Here is a 12594-nt window from a genome sequence, read left to right as displayed (position 1 = left end):
AAAAATTTTTTTTTTTTTTTTTTTTAAACCATTCCTTTATGTAAATCTAGATTAAAAATCTGACTTCACGGTAACTTTCGACCAAACAAGAGATAATTAGCGATTGTGAAGACTGAAGAATGGACTAAAACATATTCTGCTTAGTGGATTACCTTTATTAATTACTGTTATTTTAAAGTAACAAAAACATACATCCGTACAAACTCATGGCTAACTACATACATAAACATTCAAAAAGAAAAACCATTTCGCACATTCCTCAAACAAGGAGTGCGACCGAAACCGTAACGCACCGATTAACCGACATGTGGAGGAGCTGCCGATGCAGTAGGCAGAATAACAGCTTCTCTTTGTGCTTCGATGAACCTCCTCATTGTCTCTTCGTCGACACCAAAAGCCATTGACAACGACGTCACATTTAGAGACGTGAGTAACGAGTTCGATCCAACCAAGAACTGAGGCCGATTCTTGTGAGCCGACGTGGTGAATCCTACAAACTCGAATGGTGCAGTCCGAGAAGCAATCTGGCAAAAGGCGAAGTAGCGAGGGATCCAAAAGACATCGCCTACAGAGACTCTTGTGTTCATAGCAGACGTTCCGTTTGGAAATACAACTTGGATCTCTCCAGAGCCAGCTAAAACGATGCCATATTCTGTGGCTGTTGGGTTCATATGGGGAGCCATCATTGATCCCTAACAAAAGTTTGGAATTTGATCGGTTAAATACGGTTTAACATTATTATTATTTTTTTTCCTGAACCAAAACAACCCTTTTCATCGGTCGATATGAATTGTTCTACATACTACTTAAAATTACCAATTATTCTTAGCCGGTCTAGCTAGTTATCCAAAAATTACATAATGAACTTAATCACTTATCTAGAGCTTAGTTAATTAATGACAGTTCTACCCAAAAAAAAAAGTTAATTAATGACAGTTCACAACTAGTGGTTGTCATAGACATAAAGTTCGCTAGATGTTGGTAATAAAATAAGAGATATGAATCATACCGCGGTAAGATTAACTAGAAAAACGCCGATGCCCGAGTGTTTAAGAGGCTCGTAATCGTCATAATCAAGAGCAGTACTCCATCCATAGTCGTTTTTGAAACTAGGTTTCTGATCATAAATGTTGTACGAGTCTTGACACTTAGAAGATCCTGACCCTTTATTTTTTTCTTCTATTAGATCCATAAACGATCTTATAATAGTCCTCCAAGACCACCCTGAATTGTATTGTTGGTCTTGAGGGGTTCCTTGTTTCATCTCCAACAGTTTCTTGAGATGACTTCGTTTATCTTCCTCTCTTAACCCCAAAAATTGGGTCCATATCGTCGTCGGTTGTGGGCCTTCTGGTCCTTCCATGACGTGTACAATCGGGCCACGGAATTGACTCCTCATCATTTCTTGCAGCTCTGGTCGAGAAACCTAAAAATGAAAAACTGATATGAGATTAAGATTGAACAGAACGAGCCCTAACTAAATACTAATATGGAAGTTTTAAAACACCAATTTCTAACGTTCCTCTAATTAAGATGCATTTGTGCATATAATATTCCAATAACATTCCTATAAAAATATTACTATAGCCTTGTGCTGTGCATTTTCACCTTTGGACACATGCAAAGACCAAACTCCGATTTATCAAACAATTTGTAGGTTGTACTTTCATTTGAGTAGAATTTTTTTTTTTATATAATGCAGACAAACAATAAAAACATTAATAATCATTTAGGTTTGAGTACTAACGTTAAGTGCTGAGGTTAAAGTGTCGGGATCAAAGCCAGCGAGAACGGACGACGGTCCTCCACCTATATAGAAAGGCTGCGCACACAAGGAACTAGTTAGCTAAATACAAAATTCTGTAAGTCAATGTGATAATAATGAGTCCTAAATGTTAAACATGAGTACTTGGAAGGTTTCGAAACCGAGGCTTTGGGTAGGATCAATGCTGCAAATGACATGAAGGCGTTGGCCTCGGCCTGTGTTATGTAAATAAAAGACAGAACCAGCTGGGATCCAGTAGATGTCTCCTGCTTTCAATCTCCTCTCTCCGAATTCGTCTTTGCATATTACTCCAAGCGTAGCTTCACCTGCAAGTAAACACATGTTCTTGAGAGAGTGAGACACACATGTTGAGAGAGAGATAGAGAAAGGGAGAGAGTAGATACCTTGACGAATGAAGATGAGGAGGCTTGAGTCGAGATACTGAGGAACAAAGAGGGTTTTAGGTTCCATTGTTAGAAACCCAATGTGCATTGGCTTCTCAATGATTCTTCCTCTTGGCGATATCACAACTCTCATCTCTCCACCTTCTGATTTGATCACTTGCCTTGACTCTCTCATCATGAACCATCCTCTTCTTCCTCCTCCTCCTCCTCCTGTCCTCCTTCTCCTCCCCACTCTCCTCCTCCTCCTCCTCCTTCTCCTCCCCAATCTCCTCCTCCTCCTTCTCCCCCTTCTCCTCCCCAATCTCCTCCTTCTTCTCCTCCTCCCCACCCTTCTTCTCCTTCATACCCATTTGATCTCATCACCATTACTCCATGGATAAGCAACAGAAGCAAAAACGCAAAAGTTCTCTTGTTTTTCTCCATCTTTCTCCAACCTTTCCGATGATTCACAATGTTTTACAATCTTTGTAAGAAGGGGGCATGCATATATGTGTTAAGTAGGATGAAGAAGGCGACACGTGTGTAACATGCAAAAATTTGGAGCCTTCGTGTCTACTACACTCAGTGTCTTTTACCAGAGTTTGATGCATAAACGTTTTCTTTCCACCACCTCTCGTTTCATTGTTTCTTATGGGCTTCAGAAATATTATAAATTATTTGGAATTGGAGATCAACTCATATTTTTCCTAAGAGTCATGGAATATATAAAAAAATTAATATAATTTAGACCTTTTCCTAATTCGAAAACGCTGAATCTGTTAACCCAACAAGATGATGGTTTTAAATCGTAACACGTAATGGACCTAATGGTCTTGAACCAGTTCGTAAATTTTGGACATTTCATGAGACAGCATCGTATAAGTGAAGCAGTCGAAATGGCTCCGAGGTCAAAAAAAAAAAAGAGAAAAGTAAGAGTAAAATCATTGTACCACATTAAATATCTTCTAATGAAATCTTGGACAGAGCTTGCAACAAATTTAAGAAGACGAGAGACACCTAGATACTTAGGTGTCAACGTGTGGACGCATTTCTCATGCATTAAACCATGCAAAAGATTCTCCTCATCGTATCTAAGTGTTGGTCTATATACATATATATAGCTAGCTTCAATTATCTTGAGCTTCTCTTTACACTCCACCAAAATCACCTCAGCGAGCCACAAATACTTCTTTATTTTTCAATTTCGCCAGTTCACTCTTCTAAAACGTTTTTCAAGCTTCTACTTTTCTATTTTTTCTATTTGACCAAAAGGTTATTTCTATTCGATCCAAAAATCCTCCAGTCCTTTCATATATAGCTCTACAAATGTTTATAATGTTTCTAGATGAATTTCTAGGCCAAGAGAGATCAGAAAGCTCACGGCTAAACTTCAAGTCTGTGCTGGTCAACCTCAAGCTCAATGTCCTTAACTGGATAGATACATATCTTGGTATCATAGGAAAATTGCAGATACATATATGCAAGACCAGACTTATATAATACGTATGGCCTATAGATTTGTAACATATAAAAAGCAAAAAAAAAAAATGGGAGCGAGTAAAAAGTGTTATTTTTGATGATATGATGATGATTGATGATAATATTTTTGATGATGCCTGATGGTATGATAATGTGATTGTATTGTTGTTAAATGGACGAAATACAGTAGTAATATTTTATTTTTGTTGGTTTCAACTTTTAAAAAAGAAAAAAGAAAAGAAATGATGGGTTAAATGGTTAATCATTAACTTATTATCACCTAACTAAATTGACACATTGACCCATTAGTAACTAAATGGGTTGGATTGGACTTAATTTATGAACTGTCTCCTTAGTAATTTGTACTTCATAACACTATGTTGATTGTTGAGTGATAATTATTAAAGAAAAGCCCTTTTATTACTAATGGTACGTGGCCTTTATAGTTCGATTGGCATTACATGAGCACGTAAGTCGTAACGTTGTATCCTCGAAACGTTTCCATTTGACGGAAGAACTAACGGTTGAGTTATGCGATGACTTAGTTTACTGTATTATGTTAAACAATCATCATAACTAATGAAAGTACTGTATTAGTGTAATACTAACGTACTAGGTTTGAAATGTTTGGTTAATGTATTTCAGACAATAGTTTCCACATTTTATTTAGTCTTTGACTAACATATAGTCAGAATAATGAAATTAAAAGGTAAAAAAAAAATAGAGGCAACAAAAAAAGTTAAACTAATCGTCAAATTAACTTTTTGTACGGTGCGGATTTCAATCTAAAGTCTTATTCAACTGACATTACAACTTACAACTTACAGACAGAAGAAGCACTCAGATGGAAAGAAAATATTATTTAATAAAAGAACGAGATAATGTTCTATGTTTGTTCTAAAAGAAATCAAACCGCGTTATTTCTCAAATTTATAATTACAACATGTCTCTCTCTCCGAGAAAAATTATAATCTGCGCCAAAAATTATTTATTTAAAAGTATAAATAGTTATAGTTAATAGTTTGAAGATAGGAGATTTGAATTTTAATGTTGTCAAGTAAGAATTTGAAGTTTCTGTAATCTCTAGGAGAAGAAAGTCACACGGATAAAAAGCGAGCTAAAATTAACCTGTTTTGGTCACCTGTCCAAAAACATTGTGTCGAAAGGTTTCAAACTTTTTCTAAAAAAAAAATTATAAATTCAAGAAAAGATATTGTATTGGTATATGTTAAAGTTGCTGACAAAAATTAGGATCCGAGGATAATTGAAAATTTTTAATTATTCTCTAGAAGCAAACCAAGCTTGAAGGCTTATTTCTTATCGACATTATTGTGATAAAAAAATGTGACGTTATCGTGATTTTCCTAAATATCATTTTCTTACCATTTAAAATGCATTTAGAAAAGAGTATTTGTTTGAAACTCGTTGATCATAATGATAGTGGCAAAATCAAAATCTGATCAAAGCAGAATGGTACAAAGGTCTACATTGAGTTATAAGGAAATACGTAGTTTTTTGTATAGTGAAAAGGAATTGTATTTTGATGCTTTCTATGCAAAGTATATCTGTTTGTAAGCTTATTCACTTTATCCTTAAGAAGAAGAACAAAGGTCAGAATATGAATAGAACATTTACAATACTTATATAAAAAAACAAATATGAATAGAGAACAATGCGGTTTGGATGCAATGAGAACAGAGAACAATGCAAAAACTTGAAAAGGCTGCGCCATTTTGTTCAAGTTTGGCACTGTCCCCTTCACACGCTTATCAATTTGCACTTGCATTCACTATATCTATTTTGAAGACTGGAAAAGCTAAAAGAAATATAAAACGATGAAACTTTAGTTTTCTTTTTCCAACAAATAAAGAAAACTTTAGAAATTGTTTAATTTTCCTTATTAATATGTTTGACAAACTAAACAAACCGTGTGCTCGTGTCGTGACCATCCCATACGTGCACTACAAATTGGCTGCGAAGCCTTGTAGGAAAGTAATACTAATTTTTTATAATATGGATTCGTACGTACCCTTTGGTTGAACAATATATTAAGAAAGACAGATGAGTTTAGACTTTGTCGTGATATGAGTTTAATTCAAGTAAGAACCAAATCTAATAAAGTTGTAAAGCGTTCATAAAATAATTTGTGTTTAGTCTTCTTGTTGGCGCGTCGTATCCACCATTCTTATCACTTGGTTCCACATGTTTTCTTTATACGAATCTATCAATAATCCGCCACGGTAAACAAGATATTAAGAAACTAAGAAAAGCATTTCAAGTTCAAGAATTGAGAAATAATTTTTTTACGTTTAGTATGGTATAAGAGAGAACAAAATACAGAAAAATATTGCAGTGATATCGATACAAGTCGATAACGTTTCTGAATCATTCGGAATAATAAAGTGGTTGGTCCACTAAGTATGCCACAACAGGCTAATCTACCATGTTTAATTAGTCACTTATCATACTTAGAGATAGTTTATAGAGTTTGGCTGACCTATCAGGCTATCATGCAAAAGACCGCGGTATAAAAATTATTATCCCCATCTTATATCATCTTCATGACCATAGATTTTGCGGTTGGTTTGTAGGCTCTTCAATTTTTAACTTTATTGTGTCTAGTTCTATAAATAAGTAATAACAAAATATATTAAATTTTAAGTTTTATATAATCAAATAAAATATCATAGATTATAGTTAAATTTGAAAAGGAAAAACTCCTATCATTTAGTAAATTCAATATAACATTTTAGAATTCAATATCATATCTGTGGGTTCGCCTGTTGCCTTAATCTGCTTGAAAAGTGATAATAATCACATATGTACATAATTTTGATATTGATTTGTTATATATAGTCCCGAAAAATACAAGAATCTCACTTAAATTTGTGAATACAAATTTTCTTTTTAACATCAAGATTAAAGATAAAAATTAGCATATAAGTTGGGAAGTTAAGGAAAATTTCAGAATAAGTATTGAAAAACTGATGAAGAGGCTCTCTACCTGATTTAATTATGAAAATTGGAAGGACTGAAGGTAGGTACTTATTTTTTCCTTTCGGCTGCTTATGATAACAAAGTGACTAGGATAAGTAAAGCTAATTTGTGTAATCATTACAATTATATACCCTAATTACCTTCAAACCTAATTTCAATAATATATAATAATTATTGTTTATAAAGGTTATCGACATTAATCGAGTTTTATTCCGACTATAAATATTGGCATTAGTGACATTTCTGGCAGAGCTACTACATACGTAAATATTTTGTTTCAAACCTAGCAACACTTTAGTCCTGCAAAACTTGTGAACTTTGTAATGCATTTTAATATTTTTATCTTCCACAACAAATCATTTGAGGGATATATATGACGCATATTTTGTCGGTGAACGTTACTGTATTCTTCAAAATTATCTGATCAATCTTGTATATAGCACCATATGCATGATATAATTATTTAAAATAAGTATATACAACGTTATTGTATCAATGTTGTAAATTTATTTGGTATACGTAATTCGTAATTGTAACTTACAAAAAAATGGTTGGAAAATATATATAGTCTCTAGAAAACTCGGACATACGTTCTAATTTTTTTATTTTTTTTGGATCGTAAACTAGCAGATAAAATGTACGCTGATGAGCAAACCGCACACCGTACCGATTGTTACGAGCCCAGTCCAACCATCGCTTAGGTCATAGTAGTCATTAGCCATTTCGATCAACCAAAAAATAAGTAGTCATTTCGACTTCGTGCCGACAAATAACGGAACTAACGATGCAGATAATATTCTTTTGCTTGTAGTGACAGTCACGTGGGTTGCACATGATGCCGGTAAAAATTGTATAAACTATTGTTTTGGACCACAGTATTGATTTTGTTCTTTGGTTGAATCTCAATTAGACCATTCGTAGGAATAGTATCGAGTCAACGTGGTCATATTGTGAGTTGTGTGACATATGTCGGTAAACACAATTTTATTTGGTTTTATGTTAATTAATTTACTTGAAAATTTGTTAAGTTTTATATATTTTGTCTCTTATGGGTTAGGGAAATGTGTTTTAGGACATCCCTATGTATAATACAATAATCTAATGGTCTCAATTATAATCTGATGAGAAATTTTTGGGAGACACCATAACTTCAATAGGAACACAATGATTAAGGTCAATATTTCCAAATAATATTTACCCTTGAAAACACCATCATTAAAGTTGTTAGATTTTCTTTTTAACATCGAGGTTGTTAGTTAATTCCATCAGTAACCCTTATTGACAAGTTAGATAGATGTCCACACATAACATGAGTGCGTATACGTAGATCAATCACAAATACATATCGATGTGGTCACATGGAGCAAAACGCGTAAATGTCTAGCAGTCACTACTGTCTACAGAGACGTGTCATGTCTTCGTTGTGTCCTTAGCGAAAAGAGTTAATTCGCCTTCACATTGCTATGGATGGTTTCAAGAACCTGAATTCTTATTTACAATCTTCACAAGAATACAAAATAGGATGACAAAACACGCGTCAGATTTAACCAAGAGCTAGCTGTGTGCCCACTAATTTGTTCGAATGGGTTTGATATTCGCCTTATAGATTAATGTCAAGAATCGAATTGTTCCACGTACAAAAATCCTTGTAGTTCCCTCTTGCATGTTTATTGAAGATAGTTTGTAGATAGAAATCTATGAATTTTGGGGATTAACCTAAATTTTGGTCCGGTTATTAAAAAGAAGGAACAAAAAAAAATACACATTAATTATTTGCTTCCGGGGAGCATTATCAGAAACATTAACAATGACATCCTTCTCATTATAAAACGAAACAACAAATATACAAAATGGTATTTTCATTAAATTAAAAATGCATCTCAATTATCTCCTTCTCATTAGCGTTAGGAGAAGATTCTTAGAATCTTAATCATAGTACAAACTCTTTTGTCTGATATCCCTACATAATAATACTAGCACGTAACATGTTTGACAAGTTTGATGCAGTTTTGTTACGTGCTTATTATACATGATTGGTTGACTTACACAAATTAAAGAAAAAAAAAACTTCGCATATATCATATCCTAGATCTTTAATATGCATATGGAAGTAACCACTAAAGCGCTTTAAAGTGAGCTAATAATACCATAAGTTATGATCATGTCCAAAGAGGATCCCACCACGACATGGATGAATTATTGTTGACAATGTTGTTGTTGTTATTGTCCTCAAGGAATCCCAAATCATTGCTCACTTCGTCGGGGCTACTAATGAACTCATCGCCACTCTCAAACGAACTCTCAAAGGACATATTGTGTTGTCCTTGCTCTTGTGCTGACAACTTGGTTTGCTCCATTTTATATATCAATTCTAGTAGACTTGATCTTTGGAGTTGCATACCCACTAACTCTACTTGAGTTTTCGCAAGTTGTGCTTGAAGCTCACTAACTTGTCTCTGCAAGTGGTAAATTGCACCCGCACATCCGTAAACCGGATCTCTCATTCTTGCTCCGGCTTCATAGACCATGCTATTAACCGCATCTGTTCTTTGCGATTCCGGAAGTTCCTAAGAATAGAAAAAAGATAAACAAAAATACATAAACATCATCTTTCACTAAAATGTTTATTTCTAGAAGAGGAAATAAAAGTCTCGGTCGGACATGGAACTTAGATTTGAATATTTTACAGTATGTGACATTGTGAAGTTGTTTTTTGATATTTGACCATGAAGAAAACTTACATGACTTTTTCAAATTACGAATGAAAAGGAATTGTTGAAATAGACCTTTTTTTTTCTAGCATAACTTTAATTTTTTCTATTTTCTTAATGAGGTTGCATGTAGCTTTGAGGAGAGGTTGTTATTGACCTTTCATTACAATTGTAGGGCCTTGTTCCGGTCACATGACTTATGAACCCATTATTGTTCAACAACTAGACTTTTAACCACTTTAACATCCTTTTCACATTTTGAAATCAGATTTTACTTTTTTCATTTTATGAAAAGGTATATATTTTTTTACAAAGAACAAAGACATCATTCTCTTTTTATATTTTAAATTATATATCTTTCTAGATCATTGGCATTCATTACTGCAAAACAAAACAAAACAAAACAAAGAAGTTTTTTTTTCTTTTTCATACCCACTAGAATGATATAGTTTGAGATAAATTATAATTTTTGATGTTCATAAATCATAACCAATAAGCAAATGTGAAATATCTGGCTCATGTACACACGTGCGTGGTGACATATACATAGAAAATACACACGTGTAACTAGTAAAGAACGAAAAATAAAAAGTACCTGCAAGAACTTAATAATGTTGCTAGCTCCAAAGACACGGTGAGCGATTGTGAACTTCGCCGGATCCGTCGGAGGAAAATACGGCGCCAAAACGCATTTCTCAGCGCACCGCCGCCTCAAAATCTTGCAAGCCGCACAAGGGCTTAGTATAACAGGCGGTTGAGGCGGCTGCTGTGGCGAAGGAGGCGGTGGAGGTGAAGAGGTGGGAGAAGGAGAGGAAACAGGAGTGGTGGTTTCCGCCACGGCAGCCACGGCCACAGCGGAAGCAGTAGGTGTAGCGACCCCACCGTTAATCTCCATCTTAAGCATGATTATCAAAGTATTTTAGGGACTTGTTTGTTTTTCTTTTGAGTCAATTAGTAGAGTTTAAAATAAGGAAGGAGTTGAAACAAAATAGTTGATGAACCAAAGTGTGTTGTTTTGTAGAGTGAAGTGATTTATGGTAAGGAAGGAGATTGTGAGTGGTATATATAGACAGAGAGACATAAAGAAAAAAAAAATATAGACAGAGAGACACAAGAGAATGACCAAGTGACGTTATAAATAAGAGTTCTGACGTTATTAGTTTATTTGTAATAGTTTTATTATATATTTATGCCTTTACGGTGCTACTAATTCGTCTTGAGCTTTCTTTTTTTGTTTCAACGGTTGATTGACTTTGGCGGCTCAATTAATTATTTCCACATTCGCACTTAAGCAAAACTTGTTATATTTAATTTGCAACTTATCCTTAAAGCTGTCTTTAAAGGGAGTAATCCGTTCCACGTTTTCACATTTCGCTTATATACTCCTACATAAAATATTGTTTTTCATATTTCTCTTTGATATTTTAGTTATTTACGATTTAAATCAATACTAAATTGCACAAAGGCATTAACGAGTTCATTTGATTTCCTATGTGAAAGCTTTTTTTTTTCAACATCTCACTGTTATATATATGATGGCTAAAAATTAAAATCAATTGTTATTTAAGTTTTATGTTGTTAGGATAAGTTTTTAAAGAATAGTTTTTTGGATTCACCGAACGACTGAATTTAATCGTCGTATAGAAAAAATTGGAAAACCAAAACCCATTTCTATAGTTTATTCCGATCAACACCCTTCTGACTCATTTCTACCATCACCCATTTATTGTAAGTGATGTACATTTATAGAGGGAATGATACATATGGCAACAATTAAACAGGGATGCAAGAATAGTCATTAAACTCAATCATAAAACAAAAAAGATAAATCACTGACGGCTCATGCATGGGGACGACAACAGGTCAATAGCTACATTGTTTCTTGGAACGAATCCACACTACCATTTCATAATTAAAAAATTTTAAATAATACTAACTGATATCAAAAAGTTAGAAATGAGTACTGACATTTATACTATGTAAGAATAGCTAGGAATCTATTGTTAAATTTTATGTCTATGTAGAAAAACCACATGCTACGAAAAAAATATGTGTTGCTCAATAAATATAAATAAAATGAATAAAAACGTTTAAAATCTCTAGTTGATAAATTACTTATCTACATTAAAAACAAAATATTACAGGAAAAAATCACCGATATATACCATGATAGTAGAATGACAAAAATAAAATGGTGAGTTTCTTGTTTTAACTCATTTTCCAACAGACAAAAAAGTTTTATTGTCATTGTCTGAAATAATAAATATATATGATATATTGCTATCGCTATAATTTTGGTTTTAGAAAAAAAAATATGAACTGAATATTATTCTCTGAAAACTAACTTCTACAATCTGTCGAACGACAAAATTGTTCTCTTGATTCGAATTAAATTTGGCTCGATCATTTGTGATTTTTTGACCTTCTTCCATTGAATTACCTTATTTTTTGTTTATACTCACTTGATTTCAAATGTAGTTTTTGTTTGTTTTGATTTGCTTTGTTTTGGCTTTGTTTCAGCTTGTTTTTTTTTTTTGTTTATACTCTTTGTTTACCAAATCAAGATTCCAAAAATACCTAAAATTGACTAAAGACTCCAATACTAAAATACTTAAAGACTAATGAAAACAACACACACACATCAATTAGAAAAACAAGGAAAGAAAAAGAACTTCCCGGGGTAATACAATGTAAGAAAATTAATGCAAAAAGCCAAATGGTTATTTTAGGTTGCCTAATCTTGGTAATATAAATGTTTTCCTATTTTTTGTTTTTTTTAAAAATAATTTTGTTACACTTATATTCTTGATTTTGTATAACTGTGTAAGACTTTTCTCTTTGAAATAACCATATTTATGTAATAGTCGGAAGTATCCAAAACAATAGAGTCTTTATAAACCTCTTTTTCTTTATATAATAGATAAAAATGACAGAACATTAAAGAATTTGGCCGAAGCTGAACACAAAAAAAAAAGAAAAGAAAAAAAGAAGAACGAATTTTGGCATAATTTAGTATGAAATTATGGACGTATCCCCCACTAGTTTCAACGTTTTCTTTTCGACATGACATATTTAATTGATGTATTTAAGAAAAAATCTTCAGTTTAGTCTTAGCTTTAGAATATTTATAACTAACTATGCGACTTTATAAAGCGTGGCTACATTCTCTTTGTAATAACTTGTTCATAAATGTTTTTCCGCATGATCATGATTATGGATGACTCGTACCTTGATATATATGAGTATGACTATAGAGTTT

At 33.2% G+C, this 12594-nt stretch overlaps 2 protein-coding genes and 1 long non-coding RNA gene across 3 annotated transcripts; 1 reads left to right on the top strand and 2 right to left on the bottom strand.

Annotated features, from left to right (window-relative positions):
* Positions 135 to 2592, bottom strand: LOC104750048 (vicilin-like seed storage protein At2g28490). Its single transcript, XM_019237512.1, is given in 6 exon segments — positions 135 to 692; positions 1010 to 1426; positions 1748 to 1822; positions 1910 to 2091; positions 2170 to 2377; positions 2380 to 2592. Coding segments are annotated over 6 exon segments (1491 nt in total). The 3' UTR covers positions 135 to 296.
* On the top strand, positions 3290 to 3937 carry LOC109129586. The gene is made up of 2 exons (XR_002035854.1): positions 3290 to 3420; positions 3506 to 3937. It is a non-coding gene; the product is annotated as an uncharacterized LOC109129586 (long non-coding RNA).
* On the bottom strand, positions 8467 to 10415 carry LOC104750047 (LOB domain-containing protein 11-like). Its single transcript, XM_010471773.2, has 2 exons — positions 9931 to 10415; positions 8467 to 9191 (listed from the first exon to the last, which is right to left on the bottom strand). The coding sequence occupies exons 1-2, from the start codon at positions 10237 to 10239 to the stop codon at positions 8784 to 8786; spliced, it is 717 nt and encodes a 238-aa protein (XP_010470075.1). The 5' UTR covers positions 10240 to 10415; the 3' UTR covers positions 8467 to 8783.

Source organism: Camelina sativa, chromosome 16 (assembly GCF_000633955.1).
Source record: "Camelina sativa cultivar DH55 chromosome 16, Cs, whole genome shotgun sequence".
NCBI classification, from domain to species: Eukaryota; Viridiplantae; Streptophyta; class Magnoliopsida; order Brassicales; family Brassicaceae; genus Camelina; species Camelina sativa.
The sequence above is the reverse complement of the archived record's forward strand: the minus strand, read 5'-3'. Positions and strand labels throughout refer to the sequence as shown.

What these genes read in the sequence shown, in the direction of transcription:
- LOC104750047 (XM_010471773.2), bottom strand. Translation starts at nt 10,239, where the DNA reads ATGCTTAAGATGGAGATTAACGGTGGGGTCGCTACACCTACTGCTTCC. An exon ending in ACATTATTAAGTTCTTGCAG is followed by an intron (nt 9,192 to 9,930) that starts GTACTTTTTATT and finishes TTCTATTCTTAG; the next exon opens with GAACTTCCGGAATCGCAAAG.